Genomic DNA, 18,735 nt, shown 5'->3' on the forward strand with positions numbered 1-18,735 from the left:
CCCTCCCAACTACCCTTACTTTCACCAAACGGGACCATTGAAAGTGTGAGTTTGCCATTTTTTTAAAAGCATCCAAAAACACACAAATATGCCTAGAGGGCTTGGACAACTCTCGAAAGCCTTCTACAAAGGTCTGTTATTTATTCACTGGGCCATAGAAGGTTTTTATGAAAGGTTGGTAATATAAACTTCAATATAGCTCATTTTATTTGAAATGGGAAAGTATAGAGCCCTTTTTAAAAGCCAAAAGTGATTTTAGAGCAACCAGCCCCTCCTCCCACGCCCATCATTTTCGTAAACAAACATCCAAACAAAGTTTGAGACCTCTATTTCTTACTCATTAGTTCAAAGTTTCATAATTGTATGTTTGAGGATTTCAATCCCAACCCTCCCCTGTCTGAGGCCATAGAGAAAGGGCCTTTAGTGAGGAGATATAACAATTGTAATAACCGGCTTGGACACGGACTTAGATTCTGAAGACAATTAAAAAATAAGAATTGCCTGTGTTAATTGAAGACGAAGACTGGCACGTCTATAAATAAGAAAGGCGATCATAAGGTCCTTAGAAGACCTAATTTATTCTTGGTATCAGTTCGGAGCTTAGAGTATCAGTTCGGAACTCACTCAGAGCGCATCAACTCGCTTGTGATCAAACGTTTCTGGCGATCTGGATTATTCTCCCTGCATTTATTGAAGGTGGGGGGTCGTTTGAGAAACGAATAAGCCCCCCCTGCGAGTACGTCTCGTTTAATGTCATTCTAAGCAAATTCAACAGCTATTATAGCAAGAATGGTGGTAACAGAGGCATTTGTGGAAAAGATTTTGAAGGAGGCCGTCGCTAAACTTGATTCCAGGCTATCTGCAATCTCAGTGAGTCAGACAGCAACAAAAGATCAGTTATCTGCGGAAATTGCGTCGCAATTTAATCAGCTAAAATCGAAAATCATAAAACTGAAGTCTAAGATTGAAGAAAAGGACACAATAATCGCTGCGCTTCAATCTACACTAGATGTTCAAATAAAAGCGACTGACTCGACCAACCAGAGACTTTTGGAGCTAGAAGTACGAGATCGGAGGCTGAACCTGATATTACACGGACTAACGAAAGAAAAACATGGCGAAACTCTACAAGCTAATTTCGAAGAAGTCATGAAAAACCACCTTGGTCTCGAAGACAGCCCCAAGATAACAAGGGTATTCCGAATTAAACAGAGGTTCGGCAATGTGTCTGTTCGTGCATCGAATTCCACCAAAAAGGCAGCACCACCTGTTATGTTCTCGTACCTGAATGAAATGGAGGTTCAAACTGTACTAAAATCTGTTGGGAAACTAAAAGGATCGGGCATGTGGATATGCACTGACCTGCCTCATGAACTCCACGCGCGAAGAAACCTGTTACTGGCAAAAGCAAAAGAAATACGCGAGTCGAAGTCTTTTGCATTCGTTCGACTTAAGCAAAATGGTTCGTCTTGAAAGTTGGAAGTGAGAAATGCTAGCAATGATCAATAGATTGCATACGATGATGTTGCTGTATCTTAAAGGATAACAAAAGCTGTTGAATTGAAGTAAACGCACTGAGTTAAACACTGTGATGGGTGTTTCTGTTGAACGTTCTTTGTGCTTTTTTCTAGACCTAGTAGTAGTAGTAGAAATAATCAAGTTCCGTTTCTGTCCTGGTTCTTATTTTTCAGTGTCATCACATGTCTTTCTGTTTGGTACACAGTCTCGTGTAAGTAACCATCCATCCAGATTCAAACCCCCAGATTCTTTGGTAAGTCATTATATTTAGTAATTTAAATGAGTTGGGAAATACCGCTAAAAAACTACTCCGTCTCCAAAAAAGTCCCCTGGATCTTGCAAAGCATTTTTCAAAGCTGGGAATCCATAGTAAAGATGATCGTGATTTTTTTATTGATAACCTCCCTGAAAATAATTATTTGTTACCGGAAAATGTCTCTAAATACCGACCTACGCCTGGAAGTTTAAGAATCGCTACCCTTAATTTTAGGGGATTGTTAAAAAGCCTTGACCAATTGTCGTTGTTCCTTGCTATTCACGGAGTTGATATTTTTTGGGGCTTTTGAGACATTCCTTTCTGAGTCGTCTGCCCCCCTCACTCGTATAGATGGGTATAAACATTTATTTAAGAATAGAGAAACACGGAAACACGGTGGTATTAGTATATTTGTTAAACATAAACTGGCAACTAAAATTATTACGGATTTTGATAACCTTTATGAAGAAATGCTTTTTGAATTTATCCTTGTGGAAATTGAAACTAAGAGTGAAACTCTGTTTTGCTGTGTGTTATATAGACCGCCTTGTGGGTCACCAGCCAAATTTTTGGAATCTGTCGATAAACTGTTATCTTCCATGCTAACTCGGTATAAAAAAACTACTATTTATGGGGGATTTTAACATCGACCTCCTTGCTCCGTCTAAACTCAAACAAGCTCAAAATAATTCTAGCTTAGCAAATGAATTTATTTCTCCATTCCTTAGCACTGGAATGCTTCCTGCATGCCGTATCCCTACTCGCGTCACAAACACTACCACGTCTTTAATTGATAACTTATTCACCAACCTGGATCTGAAAACATGTGATGTGATTATTTATGATGATTCTGATCAGTTTTTAATCCTTTCAGAAGTTACACTGGATAAGCAAAAAGTAGAACATCCTGAACGGAAAACTCGAAAGCTTGATGCAGAATCGATTGAATCTCTTAGAAACCAATTAAATAATATTAACCGTAGTCCGTGTTTAGATAATCAGAATGTTGATCAAGCAACTAATTATTTCATACAAGAATTTGAAAAGGCTTTTGATCGTGCGTGTCCTGCGAAAACAAGTAAATCAAGACGCTGAGAGCCAAGAAAACCTTGGATCTCTAAAGGGATTGTCCGATCAATTAAAATAAAAAATCAACTTTATAAAATCCGAATAGAGAACCCAAGTGAAGATAACAAGGAGAAATTCAGATTATATAAAAACAATTTAACTAAAGTGATCCGTGCAGAATAAGCGTCACATTAATGCGAAACTTTTTGCTGAAGCTTCGGGTTCCCCCAAAAAATCTTGGGAGATTATCCATGGAATTATTGGAAAGAAAAACATGTCTAAATTTCCTGAATCTATAAATCATGGTCTTGAACTGGTGTCTGATAGACATGGTATAGCAAACGTGTTTAATAAGCATTTTGCCAATGTTGATGTACGTACGGTAAAGGAGTCTGTAGCTGCTAATTATTCTGAACAAAGAAATAAGTTTGAAGATTACATACCTCCATCTTCTTTGTCTTCGCTATTTTTAACACCGACTTCAAAAGAAGAGCTGATAAACATAGTTAATCTTCTAAAACCTGGTGGAGCTGAAGGGATAGATGGTTCATCTACCCGACTGTTAAAACTAATTATTGCTAATGTAGCTGACCTCCTTGTGCATATTGTGAATATTTGTTTCAGGAGGGGGAAGTTCCCATCATGTTTAAAATCTGCACGTGTTATTGTTCTGCACAAAGGAGGAGACCCTAAAGACCTATCTAATTATAGACATATTTCAATCCTTTCCGCGTTGAGAAAGTTATTGAACGGTGCATTTAAAGGGAAGGAAATAATTTCCTAGAAAAACACAAACACTTTAGTAAGTCACAGTTCGGTTTTCTGAAAAGCCATTCAACGGAACAAGCTATCCTAGCGGTCGCGCAATATATTCATGATGCTCTTGATCGAGGTGAAATTCCGGTATCTATATTTATTGACATAAAAAAGGCATTCGATACAATCTGTCATAAGATTTTACGGAAAAAGCTTGAGAATTGCGGTATTCAAGGACCTGCTAATAACCTGATCATGTCATTTCTGTCTGAGAGAAGCCAGTACGTTGATGCTGATACTACGAGATCTGAACTGATCTCTTTGGATGGACAAGTCGGAGTTCCCCAAGGGTCAATCCTTGGCCCCCTTTTATTTTTAATTTATACTAGAACAGCGTTAACAAAGGTCTTATCGTTATATGGTATACCAGAAAAATACATTAAAGTGATTTGCGCTATGTACGAGAATAATACTGCTGCGGTTAAGGTAGGAAATGAGGTTAGCAACTGGTTTTGTATTAAATCAGGAGTTAAGCAGGGTTGTCTTCTATCCCCCTTTATATGGATCATTTTGATGGACTTCGTCTTAAGGAGCACAGGAAAGGCAATTGGAGACCATGGAATCAAATGGGGAGGAAGAACGCTCCTGGACTTAGATTATGCTGATGATTTAAGCATATTAGATGAAAGTGTGAGCAAAATGAATGAATTTTTAGAGGTTTTACGAGTTCAGGGTGCTAAAATAGGCTTGAAAATTAATGTTAAGAAGACTGAGTCACTAAGGTTAGGAATAAGTGAAGATGAACAGGTGACCTTAGGTAACGAAAAGATTGATCAGGTTGGGAGCTTCAGTTACCTTGGTAGTATTATTAGTAAAGATGGTGGGAGCAGTGAAGATGTTAAAAGTAGAATAGCTAAAGCTCAGGGTGTTTTTTCACAGTTAAAAAAAGTTTGGAAGAATAGAAAGATAAGCCTACAAACCAAGATTAGAATATTGGAAGCTACAGTGATGACAGTGGTCAAATATGGCTCTGAAGCATGGACACTCCGAAAAGCAGATGAAAATTTACTAGATGTTTTCCAGAGAAATTGCCTACGGATTGTTCTTGGTACCCGGCTGACTGACCGTATTTCAAACAGTAGGTTGTACGAAAAGTGTGGTTCAATCCCGCTTTCTGGGGCTATAATGAAAGAAAGGTTGAGATGGCTAGGCCACGTTCTACGGATGAAGGATGACAGATTACCGAAGATTGTCCTTTTTGGCCGACCGTCTGGGGCTACACGGAAAGCAGGTCGTCCTTGTCTGGGTTGGGAGGATGTCATAAATAAAGATTTAAAGGAAATGGGAACTTCTTGGGAGGGTGTAAAGAGGGAGGCTTTAAATAGATTAGGCTGGAGGAGGAGCGTGCGTAGCTGTGTTGGCCTCAGGCGGCTTGGTGCTGCAGTGAGTTATTAGTAGTAGTAGTAGTAGTAGTATGAAAGATCTCGGCCTCACGTTCTATTCGCGGATGACACAGCCCTCAATATTAGTGGTCCTATTGAACTTGTACTACGTTTAAAAATGAAAGAAGTTTTTACATATCTGCTTGAATGGTTCGCTGCGAATAATTTATGTATTAATACATCTAAAACCAAATCCTGATTTTCTCTCGGATTTCAAAAAGCATTGCTAACTTTTAATTCCCTAACAATTGAAAAATGTGATACTACGATCAGCAGAGACCACCATCTTCGGTATCTAGGAGTGATAGTTGATTCGAATTTAAGTTGGAAGGAGCACATAAATTGCCTGAGGGTAAAGGATGCAAGGAACGTCGGTATGATCAGGCTTCTTAAACCTTTTCTGCCTTATGATGTCCTGCAGTGTATATATTTTCGCTAATTCATTCTTACTTAAATTACTGTCCTCTTGTATATTTGAATACTTTTCGATCGAATATATTACCATTGATAAGGCAGCAGAATAAAGCTCTCCAAATTCTTAAGCTTTTTGTACCATCTCCTGATTCTTGCCCTAATAAGTCGTCAACTAAAAGTCTTCCTCTTTTTTTGAACATTGCCCCTTGAATCTTTTATTATTTTTCATTTTATTTTATTTAAGAAAAAACATCATTCAAATTCCCTACCTGAATATTTTTATGAACCTGATCTATTTTCTGGAACTAATTCCGATCATGACCATAACACGCGTAATCCTTGTAAAGCCCGGCAACCCTTGATAATTTCAGAAGATCAAGATTTTCATTGAGAAACACAATATTGAGGGAATGGCAAAGTTATCATAATGTAATCAAACTTGAACTTTCTATTAATACGCTGAAAATAAAATAAAATCAATGCTCATAAAAAATGTTTAAAGTAAAATAAAAAAAAAATTAAGTAAATAAATAATAAATGTGTGGTTTATAGCGGTAAATCCCAAATCAGTCTCATGGTTTGAATCTGGAACCTGGATGGATTATGGTTAATTTATGATATTATTTTATGTTGATGTAGTTATAGCATACATTTTATTTAATTGTCTGCCATTTGGCCTCGAGCCCTCTCTCTGCCAAATTGGCTTTTTATATTGAATTATGTAGTAATAAACAGAACTTGAACTTGAACTTGAACTAGGACTTTCGAGAGAAGTGGTATATACTAAAACATGTTTTATCTATATGGCGTCTCAAAAGGGCTTAAATCAAGAATGACTAAGTATATTAATTCAGATTTTTCAGGAAATTATAAGAAAAATGACCACCTGACCAAAAAAACAATATTCGCACTCTACTACAACAACTATATCTATCACTGATTCCACCAATACTATAACTGCTATCACCACTACCACTATTACCGCAAAAACTAATACATCTGTAGCGACTACTACTAAGGCTGAGGATTTCGAAAAAACATATGAAGAAACATTCTTTGGCAAAGCTGAACCAAATCAAAACATGCTATGTGCACGCATATTCCCAATACTGGTGAATCAGAAATATTTTTGGAAAGACTTATCGTATCAAGAGGAAACTTCAGGGGTATCATAAGTGGGATGTTTAGTTGACCAAAAGAAAAAAATGAACCTAGTACTACAGCTGCCATTTCCGTTACTATTATTAACAGCAATGCACTTTTACCGCTGGTCCTGTTCCTACTATTACCACTACTAATAGTACTTTTATTAGTGCTAAGAACTCACCGTAGCACCAAGCCGCCTGAGGTTGACATAGCTACGCAAGCTTCTTGTCCATGCCAATGTATTCAAAACCTCTTTACATCCTCCCAAAAAGTTTCACTTTGCTTCAAATCTTTCTGTATCACATCCATCCACCCCAATTTCAGACGACCTTATTTCCATTTATCATTAGACAACTGCCAAAAAGGAAAGTCTTTGATAATCTGTCATCCGTCATCCGCAAAGCGTGACCTAGCCATCGTAACCTTTCTCTCATTCTAGCTGTAGAAAAAGGGATTGAACCACAATTTTTGTACAACCTTCGGCTTGAAATGTGTTCAGTCACCCAAGCACCAAGAAGAGTCCTTAGTGAATCATTCCGTAAAACATCTAGCAGATCTTCATCCACTTTTGAAGCACGCACACTTCAGAGTTTTAAATGACCGCCGTCATCACTGCAGCCTGTAAAACTCTTATCTTGGTTTGGACTTATCTTCCTATTCTTCAAAACTTTTTTTTTCAAAATCTCTTTGTTGTCCAACGTTGTATTCTCATCTTCGCTTATTCCTAGACTTAGTGGCTTAGTCTTCTTAAGATTAATTTCTATAGCTATTCTAAATCCCTGAAGTTCTAAAAGCTCTTAAAAACTTAGAAGAGCTCATAACTTTAGCGAACATTTTCATCAAGGATGATTAAGTTATCTGCATAATATAAGTCCAGGAGAACAAATCCGCCCAATTTGATTAAGTGGTTTCTCATTGCCTTTACTGTGCTTCTTAAGACGCTGTGCTCCTTAAGTTCATAAAATGATCCACATAAAGAGGGATACAATACATCCCTGCTTAACCCGTAATTTAAAGTTGATCCAGCAGTAAGCTTTATTCCCTATCTGAACTGCAGCTGTGTTATTCTTGTACAAAGTACTAATAAATTTATTGTATTTGTCTGTTATACCCTACAAGGACCTTGGCTAGAGCTGTTCCATCAATGTAATTAAACGCTTGCCCATAATCTACAAAACTAAGGACCAAAGGTTTTTGGCTGCTCAAGCACTTTTTGAATTATGTCTTTTTGAATCTGTCGTGAAACAGATTTTTTATTTGAAAATAAATAATAAAATAAATGGTTAGACCCTGCTTTTCCTCTTTAAAAATTAATAATTAATCTTGAAATAATGATTATAAATTTCAATCATGGGTCATCAGATTTTTCCATTTTCTTAGCAATTGATTGGTAATAAGAAAATAATCTTTCCTTAAAATGAAGTCCAAGACATGGTAGTTGAAATAGTGAGGTTAAAGAATTTGAAATATAATGTTGAAAATTGTAAAATTTTTAATGTTCTTTAGTTTTATTTTAGATTACCTATGAATTTATTTCTCTGGATGAAATAAAACTAAGGTTTGAAAAATACATCGAAATGTCACAGAACTACACCGCCAAAGATAGATATCACAAATATCATGATGTGACCGTACATTTTCGACCTTTATATCATAAGATTTTCACTTATGAGAAAATAGTTGTTTTGGATGTTGATTTGGAGTTCCGATCACCCCTTGATGAATTATTCAATCACTTCAAGCAAATGAGCCCGAATCAGATAATTGCAGTAGCTTATGATCAGACACCGTATTACAGGAAGGCTTTTAGAAAATACAGGACAAAAAACCCGCTCACAAGTATTGGTAGTCCGTCTCCTGGCCATCAAGTAAGTATGAATAATAGTGATATTTTGCTTCTCCATTGTTTTTCCAAGATTCAAATTTTTTGCAAACTTAAACAATAAAAGTATGAACATTTTAAGTTTTCAAATCGATGAAAAGAAAAATGCTGTGTTAGCAAAACGTAGTGAAAGATTTTTTACATTCTGTCTGAAAATACTATTGTTTTTTAATATATTCCTAGCATCTTATGTATATATATATATATATATATATATATATATATATATATATATATATATATATATATATATATATATATATATATATATATATATATATATATATATATACATATATATATATATATATATATATATATATATATATATATATATATATATATATATATATATATATATATATATATATATATATATATATATATATATATATATATATATATATATATATATATATATATATATATATATATATATATATATATATATATATATATATATATATATATATATATATATATATATATATATATATATATATATATATATATATATATATATATATATATATATATATATATGTAGATATATTAAAATTGCTTTTAATTTTCAGTGATATTCGAATCTTAAGAATTGGAATAGGGTGAACTGCTTCAAATAATTTTTATTCTAAATCAAGCCTAACGTTTATACTGACATTGAATGTTGCATGTCTCTGCTTCTCTCTTATATTCACTTATCAGATCTGTAAATATATTCATAAAACCATATTTATAGACACTATCAAAATTATATCCTAACCTTATATTTTTATTATAAGAGCATCTATCAATAATGCTTTTCAAGTTTATGATAAAATTATGAAGAGAAAAAGAAAATTTCTGATAGGTGTGCTATTTTGTTTCTTAGCCAAGTTTTCATCTTTTCAAGGTACAATAGCCTCTTAACTGGTGCTGCAATGAGAAATTCTTCCATGCAGATGTGTAACAATGAAAATTTTTGAAAATATGAGCCTTGCGGTGGTGTTTCTGAAAACTCTCCCATAGTGTTTCAGGCTATGTTTCAGTGTTTCATTATGGGTAGGCCCTTATCTGACAAACCCACCAAAGTTTCTATACTGATAATTATTTGGTCAGACTTACTTGTACTTGGGTCACGTTCGAGCCTTGTCCAGGCCCATCGTGGCATCCAGAATTTGTCGACATGCCTCTCTCCATTGCTCTCTTTCAAGTGCGATTGGCTCGATCAACTGGATCCATTGTCTATTCCATCGGTGCCCGTGCTTCTTGAAACCTCCCATTGGCTCGAGGTCGGCTCTAACTGTTGATAACCATGTCTTTTTTTGTCCTCCGGCCTTCATTTTCCAGTGCGCATGGGGTTGGCATTTCAAGCACTGTTTGCTGAACGAGTCATCTGGTCGGCACAGTGTATGCCCGAACCATCGTAGACGTCTCGCTTTGACAACATCAGAGACAAGTGGTATATCACCACATCTTCTTCTAATGACATCGTTACGGACGAGGTCAGAGAGACGCAGGCCAAGAATACAGCGAAGACACTTGTGGTGAAAGACATTCAGGTTATTAGCTTCCCCAGCTCTGAGGGGCCACGTTTTGCAACCATAAAGAAGCACAGAGAGGACCAAAGCGTTATATATCCGGAGCTTTGTTCGAAGGGAAATTTCATTTCGTAGCCAGAGGCACTTCCGAAGCTGGATGAATGCTGCCCAGGCTGCGGAGATGCGGCTTTGTATTTCGCTTAGAGCTTCGCCCTTGGGATTTATTAGGGAGCCTAGATATTTGAAATTCTGGACGTCCTCGATTGGGATGCCATTCAATGTGATTGGAGTTTCATCTAGCCCAGAGGTGCGCATCGATTTTGTTTTTGATTGGCTGATCTTTAGTCCAGTAGCTAGGGATCTAGTAGCAATGTCGTCTATCATGAGCTGTGCTTCTATTATCGAGTCAGCCAAGATATCCACATCATCAGCGTAATCAAGGTCTGTTATTGATAGTGCTGGACTGATTGTCACACCTTTGTATTTGTCAAGAGTCTTCATGATCTGGTCAATGACAAAGTTTAATAAAATAGGCGATAAGGCACAACCCTTTTGCACTCCTTTGTCAATTGATATTTCTTTTGAGATTTCTCCGTCAGTTCTTATAATGCCCTCGTTCCCGCGTAATACGCCTTAATTAAACGGACTATCTTTTCGGGTACTCCATCATCCCTCACTGCATCCCAGATGGCATTTCTCTTTACCGAGTCAAAAGCCGTTACAAAGTCGATAAAGACTTGTATTGTTTCCTGCTGGTGTATAAGGCGGTGTTCAAGGATCTGTCTCAGGCTAAAAATATGATCGCAACATCCCATACCAGGTCTGAATCCTGCTTGATTTGGCCTCGTCCGATCATTTCTAATATTTCTGAACCTTTTTAATAATATTATTGTGAAAACTTTTGCAGAAATGGGTATCAGGGAAATTTCTCTATAATTTTTACAATCGGCTCGATCCCCTTTCTTAAATACAGGAATTATTATAGAGGTCCTCCACTCTTCAGGAATGTATTTGTTGACCCAGACATCTGTGAGTAAGTTGTGGAGCTCGTCGATAACCGCTTCTGGAAGGGCCTTGAGAAGTTCAGCTGGTAATTCGTCAATGCAAGGGCTTTTATTATTTTTTAATAGTTTTACGGCATGAATAATTTCTTCTCTGCTTGGAGAGGCGATATTGCAATCCTTATACACGAATGGTGACTCAGAACTGCTGTGGAATGGAATGGGTTGGCTGTGGTCATTTTCTGATGGGTGAAGAAGCTCCTGGAAGTGAGCACGCCATCGTTCGATGCGATCTTCTTTGCTCGTGAGAAACTTGTTGCCCTTACTAAGTAGCGTGGTGGTAGATCTTTGCTTCTTTTTCCCGGTTGATTCTCCTAGGAGCTGGTAGAGTTTCCATGAATCATTGCGTGCAGCAGCTTTTTCCATTTCACAGGATACATTTGACCAATATGTTTGTTTGTCTGCCTTAGCAGATTTGTGACATTCTTGGCGGAGTGCTTTAAAAGAAGCAGAGTGTTTATCAGTCATTTGTTTCTTCCTTACAGAGAGTTCTATTGTCTTCTGAGAAATCCATCTTTTGGATTTTTTGTCCCTTACTCCGAAAATTTCTGTAGCTGCCTCTTTCACTTGATTTCGGAACTTGATCCAGCGCTTTTCTATATTTAGTGATGGGTTAAAATTATCTTGTTCGGTAATGGCACTTGTTTCGGTCTCAGAAATTGCTTGATTGGTCTTAAATTCTCGGTCATTATCTTGCAACGCCGTGAAACGGTTTGTAAATTTGAGCATAAAGGTCTCTTTGATTTCAGGGAGTTTGAGTTTCGTTGTGTCTATTATGCGTCTAGGTGCAGATACTATTTTGGAGCTGAGTCTGAATCTAACTTTTCATTTTAGTAATAAATGATCGGATCCACTTTTTGATCCAGTTTCCACCCCTCTGTATGCTCTCGAGTCTTTAATCATTGACTTCCAGCAACAAGAAACGAGTAAATAGTCAATTTGGGCGCGGGTTCTACCATCTCGGGATCTCCAAGTGTAAGTGTGGCAAGGTTTGTGTTTAAACCATGTATTAGCCACACTGAGATTATTCAGCATAGCGAACATGAGAAGTCTAACTCCGTTAATGCACCGGTCACCCAAACCGTGGTTGTCAATGGCCCATTCAGAATCGTTTAGTCTCGTGCCAACCCTGGCATTGAAGTCACCACCGATCACGAGGATGTCCTTACGAGGAATTTTATTCATAGTCATTTGGAGGTCAGCATAGAATTTGTCTTTCAAGTGGTCAGGGACGTCACGAATAGGGGCATATACAGATAGTATTGTCAGGTTATTACTCTGACCTTTTAAACGGGCCTTCACAATTCTGTCAGACACTGCTTCATAGTCAAGGAGTCTCGATGCGATCTTGGGTGTCATGATTATTCCCACTCCTGCGAGGCCGGATCCATCCATTGGGCCAGAATTGAATAGTATGGCCTTTTTACCCGAAGGGGCTGTTAGGTCAAGTGTCATTTGTCCATTTAATCTTGTCTCTGAAACACAGAGTATGTCCAGGTTATATAAATAAAATTCTTCAGCTACGAAGGCTTGCGTTAGTGAACATTCGATGGAACAGAGGTTCCAGCAGCCGATATTCAGGCCATGTCTCCTTGATAGTATGGTAGCTAGCTCACTTTTCGACAAGGTCGCCAGCCTCGATGCATCGCTTAATGCCGGGAATGCCGTAGCCAAATTTGCTCTCATATTAGACATATTCAACATAATTCTGGATGTTTCTTGGGTATGATTAACCGCAGGGTCCCCAGTCCTGCGGGTCACCCGGAGCACGCTGGCCGTCACTTCGCTTGGCGTGAAGCTAGGTGACGTTTACACCCTCTCACCGCTATGAGGTGTGCTGGCGGGTTTGCTCTATTTGGTCAGAAGGATTCACAAGCCGATCGAAAGGGAGAAACAACTACTGACCGGTATCGCACTAAAAAGTCTTGAATCGTGTCAGAACAATTTTTTTTTTTTTAACAAAAATTCGTATTAGATGTTTGTTAAATTCTATCAGTTTTTTGGCAAGAAAGTGCTGAGCTTAAAAATTGTATGTGTTACTACTAAGACAGAGCTTTCTTAGTCTAAAATAATCGTTTGTATGGGAAGAATAAAGACTGATCGTGTATAATGTCCCTCGTGTGAATGGAATGCCACATTGATTCAATTTTTTTGCTTTTTAGCTATTTTGGGCCAATCATTTCTAAGCCTACCTTGGTCACAGCTTTAGTTAAGTTATCATATTTTTTCAAAGTCGATTTTATTCTCCTGGTGCTTGACCTTGAGTTAGGTAAAAAAGTCTTTAACATACCTTACAGCAAACACAAGGTCTAAGGTTTTGAAACCGTCGACAAAGCAGTAAAATACGTTTAGATGTGTTAATATGTATATAAATGGTTACTACTAAATAGGAGGATGTGACTTCAGTCAATCAGGATTTTTCTTTTGCTGCGGTTGTGCTTTCTTCCCAGCTCCTAATGATCTCAAAACTTCCGCTGTTTTAGAGATCTCTACCACAAGCTGTAATAAGGAATCGTGCCTTTTTGATCCAACACTTTTGATACAACCCAAATAGCTTTGATTTTCTTACCATGAATGTTACATAATTATGCATTACAGCCACAGAAGATAATCAACTATTTCTTTTGTTAACTCAATTTTGTTTTCAACACACATATAAGGAGAAAATTTGGATAGAGATAGATGAAGAGTTTAATTGAAGCATAAAAAACGCAAGACATTCTTTGCTGCTTTTTAAATTTTTGTTTATGACTCAGCAGTGATCTGAAACGATCACAGTACATCCTTCAGCAACACAATTTTCTAAGCCTTGCCCAAAAAATAAAACATAATCATAACACAAAATTTTTAGGTGTTTCCTTTTTTATGATTGGTTTGAAGGTTCCAATGTTGTCTAGGTAAAATATATCATGTAGGTTTGACAAATAAACAAACTTATTGTTTGTGCAATTTCAATTTTAGTAAACCACAGAACTTAGTTTCTGATTTTTGTGACATATCCGTTGTTTTATTATTAGCCACACTAGCGAACTTGGAAGAATGAATTAAATTCATGAATGAATTTCTTTAATAATCTCTTTGAAATAGCCTTGAATTCATTTATTCTTCTTTGTTTTGTTTATAAAATTAAAATTTGCAATTGAGCTTTCAAAATGTTGTGTCCAGGTTATATTGCTACTATTTAAATTATACTTTAAACGTTTTCTGGGATTCACTTCTTTTTTCATTAGTTCCTTCTCTACCCATTGTTCACCATTAGAGTCTAATCCTTATCATAACAATTAAAACTTACGTTACCTAGCTTCCCTTAGCCACTCAGAAGAAGAGGGGAGGGGCACAATGAACTTTTACTTGGCTCATATTTGCAAACAGTTTTTTTTAATATTCAAAGCTAACGAGAAGCAATATATTCTTTAAAAATTTTTATTCTAAAAACGAACTACTAACAAAGAACATATAATTGATTAATGATAATGTTCAGTATATGTTCAGTAATGTTCAGTATAATGTTCAGCACATAGATTCTGCAAAAATCGGATATTATTATCCTTCAATGTAAAAAAAAGGTCATAGATGATATGAAAAATAAATATTTAGGATTTTAAGAACGTTTGGAACTATCGAGATGACGATCTTGAAGAAGGGGTATAAAGGAGAAATGAAATTTCAATCAATTAATTATCCATGAATTATTTTAAAATTGAACCTTCAATTGAAAGTAAAGCATGATATATAAATCTAAAGCGTATATAAAAATACAGCCTTCGAAAGCTCTCTGAAGCTAGCCCTTGAGGTAAATCTTATTTATAAGTATTTACAAATATCACTCTAAAATCCCACTCCTCCAAAAAAAAAAACACTGTTATGCACCCATGTCAACTGCTAATAGCTTATATGAGTTTTTTCACGGTCTGGCTTCACAAGGGAGTACGTACTAAGTGAAGAGAATAAATCACTAGAAAAAGTATATAAAAAAAGGATTTTAAATATTTTGTGGATTACTTCCTTCAAATTTCTTCTCCCGGATCCACTTCCAAACAAAAAGCCCAATTCGCATTTTCGTTTCTGATTTTTGTTTCCATGTTCACTTTAGAACAACAATCCCTTTTAAGTCTTTTTTTATGATTTCTCTATAATGTCCTTCCTAGTTATGTCTCCGGGTTCACTTCAAAACATTAATATTTTTTAGTTTTTCAGTTTCTAACGTATTTCTCTTTCCGAGTTCTCTTTCAAAGAAAAACCCCATCTTGCTTTATACATTTTAGCTCCAATTCTAGGTAGAGCTGTAATTTGAGACCCCTGAATGAAGCCCTTAAAATTTGCTGGTGTTCACAAAGGAAAAGAAAAAAACATTCGGAAAAGCTGGATCTCCATGGACTTACTTTAGTTCCTTAATGTACAAGGTCAATAAATATGCATTTTTCTGAAAGGGGAGATCAAGATATATCCCTCATGATGAACCAAACTTTCTAAAAGTTGTTTTTAGAAGGCTTCTAGCAATTAGTGGCTCAGTCAACAAAAGCCGTTATGAAAAAAAATAAGAAAGCATTTGGAAAAGCTTCAATGGCAGAGTTGAAGCTGAACAATCCGACTCAAGGCTCTGAGAAAGTAGCTTCTGGACCGTCACTTAATCAGGAGCCATGACTTTATATACAGCCTCACTGAGAGAAGGTGATGACGTGGAGGCCTATTTAGAAGCTTTCACAAGTACTGAAACTAACTGCAATTAACCTCAAGCCACGTGGGCTTTCAGGCTAGCAGCCAACCTATCCACTTAGATTTCACGTGCCTACCCAGCAGGTTTGACAAGGTCAAAACATCGATTCTCAAGAGCTTCGTTTTCAGTAGCTAGACTTTTTTAAGATGATTTAGACATGTTAGCAAGCACTCAGGCAAGTCCTATACCAAATACGGGGACTACCTGAATACCACAGCAAACAATGGCTCTCTTTTCAGAAGGTGGAGTGGCAAAGAATGGTAAAATAAAACCTGTCTAGCCATTTAAATCAGATTCTAGAAAAATTGGAATTGAACATTTCATTACAACTTCTAACTCATACTTTAGGGTTTTTGTAGCTCAGAGTAGTTGAACAGCCTTGAGCAAATGCACCAGAAAGGCCTATAACTGAGACAAGTCTATATACCCATTGATGAAGGAGGTAACTTGAATAAAGGGAACTATCACTAAATCTCAACAGATTGCTGATATGTAAGACATATTATACAAGTTGTAACCAATACGTTGGTATTACCACCCTAACTCAGTTTCACATACAACAAAGTAATGTGGGAGAGGCAAACACCAAACCCAAGAGGCAAAAAGGGAAGAGGGTATATGCAACTATTCTGGTGAAACAACTGTCAACCCCCCAGCCAAGATACGTGTTGAAGCCTCAGTACAATGGGCAAATGCTACTTTAAACAATCGAGTCAGACATGAATACATCATTGTAGACCCATAATGGTTTTAATGAGTTTTCTTTATCTCTCAGGAAACTTTAAATGGCGATACGGCAGAAGACCACAAAATTGAACGAACCGTCAGTTTTCTGACATTACATCCCATGGATTGCACATGATACCTCCCTGGAGGAACAGTAGAGTCAAAGATCTGTCCAAGATTCGAAGATAATGTACTTCCATTTAACGTCAAGGAGCAACCAGAGGCAGAAAAATCATCTTTGGCAAGACAAAAATCATCAAGAGAACATAGTGGTACCAGCTCAGAAGCAGAGGTTTGAAACCACCAATTGTGGTTGTGCATGATTTTTTTGTCCTGGAACTTGTCATTCGTGGTAAAACTCCAAGATCTTCTAAAATCAATAGAAGAGTTCCCAAGAATTATAAGTCACTACCTTGTCTCATTTGTCAGTTGACAAAACCCATTATTTCCTAAGACGCTGCTTACCTTTTACAAAAAACAAAGATAGTAAGATGTATGGTGCTAGTGTTACTCCCCTGCTATATCCTACATTTTAAATTTTATTAAATAAAAACAATTCTCAACTGATATTACTAACATTAAATCATTTTTCTTTAAGTTTTTTAATAACAAGTAGCATAGTCCCCATTAGACTCGAGTTAACCTCAAAACGAAATATCAACCAAAATGGTTAATAACGTATTATCCTTTAAGTTTTACCTTTTTTTCTTAATTCGTTACTAGTATACATCAAGTGAAACTGAAGGCTACATTGCCCCAATCTTCAAAATAAATATATAAATAATGTTTATGACATAGTATATGATCATTATGTGTGCATACACATGCTTTTTGTTCTTTTATTGACAATTGCTCAACTGTACCTCTCTAATTGCTGCATCTTGCCCTATAACCAACAAGGCTATAAGCATTAACAAGCACAAAATTGAATGTTCGGCTGAGCATTGTAACTAGTATTTTACATAGGCAATAATCCAACTTATAAACAATTCATTTTTCAAAATAAATAATAAAATAGACCACATTCTGAATAATATATTCAAAACATAAATACTCAAAAAATTCGTACAATCAAGAGAATTACTTTTGAACATAACTAACTGAAGTTAATTTTATAAAGTAAAATGAAGATCATAACGATTTTGATGAGCCATTTTTATTGATACAAATTCACAGGACATCGTAAAACATGAAGTAATATTTAAGAATGAGAATTCACTTTTAGCCAGCTACAAGGCATGAAAAATATTCTTGTAACTAGACCATAAACCATACGAATTATTATTCCAATAAGTAATAAGACTGGAGAAAAATACTAAGGAAACTAAAGGAATCATTCTTCAAATTCCTAAGATCAGACGAGGGATTGCAATCAAGTAAGGATGCACATAAAGAAAGAAAGGATATCCCGCTCTTACCATTCCCAAACTCAACTTAATAAAAATAATAGAAAATTTTGATAAGAAAATGGCTGAAATCAACAGAGCCATAGGGTTAAAAAAGAACGACGAAAGAGATCAATAAATGAAAATCAAAGCTCTTCAATAAATCATATAAAGACCCCTGATACAAAGAAACCCCCTAAACCCCAACTATAAAAAACAACAAAACCCCCTTCAAAAAAAAGCTTCATGATGGAAAGTGCGCACTATTAAATGAAATACCGAATATATGGAAATTTGTCAAGGGATTGTGGAGAAAACAAATATTATTCAGTATATTCGATTAAAAACAAAAAAAGGTAAAAGATCCATCTGGGACAAAACCGACTGACATCAAGCCGACCCCGATGTAATCTATCGCATATAGTAAAAATACCAGATATAGTAAAGATATAGTAAAATACCAGATATAGTAAAAAGGTACCGAAGGTATAGAAGTAACGTCAAATTCTACTAATAATGCTAGTAAACCAATAAACAGATTTAAATGCCAATACTTTGTAGAAAGGTGAACGCTACAACAAGAATAGAGTGAATATAAATAAAATGAATATATTCGCAAATTTCATGGCAGGCCGTTAAGCCTCTACAAAACAAAAATCTCAATTTGCCTTTCTTCTAAATTCACATAAGGAGAAAATGTCACTTGAATAATATTCATCAACTTCCTTCTTGAAATGTCCGTAGGTTTGTGGAGCAGATTACTCTTTTTGGTAAACAATACAATCTCCCTAAAACTCTCTGTTAAAAACAAAAATAATATAGAGACAACCACTATAAAAGCAAC

General features: G+C 36.1%; 1 protein-coding gene across 2 annotated transcripts in view; it reads left to right on the forward strand.

The window, feature by feature from the left end:
* LOC136026673 (xyloside xylosyltransferase 1-like) overlaps window positions 1-18,735 on the forward strand; it is a 51,575-nt gene that overhangs the window by 7,416 nt on the left and 25,424 nt on the right. For both annotated transcript variants that reach the window (XM_065703414.1, XM_065703413.1), the window contains exon 3: window positions 8,118-8,468. In XM_065703414.1, the coding sequence (XP_065559486.1) occupies window positions 8,118-8,468 (351 nt within the window). The remainder of the gene's footprint in view (window positions 1-8,117; window positions 8,469-18,735) is intronic.

This window comes from Artemia franciscana, chromosome 4 (assembly GCF_032884065.1).
Source record: "Artemia franciscana chromosome 4, ASM3288406v1, whole genome shotgun sequence".
NCBI lineage: Eukaryota > Metazoa > Arthropoda > Branchiopoda > Anostraca > Artemiidae > Artemia > Artemia franciscana.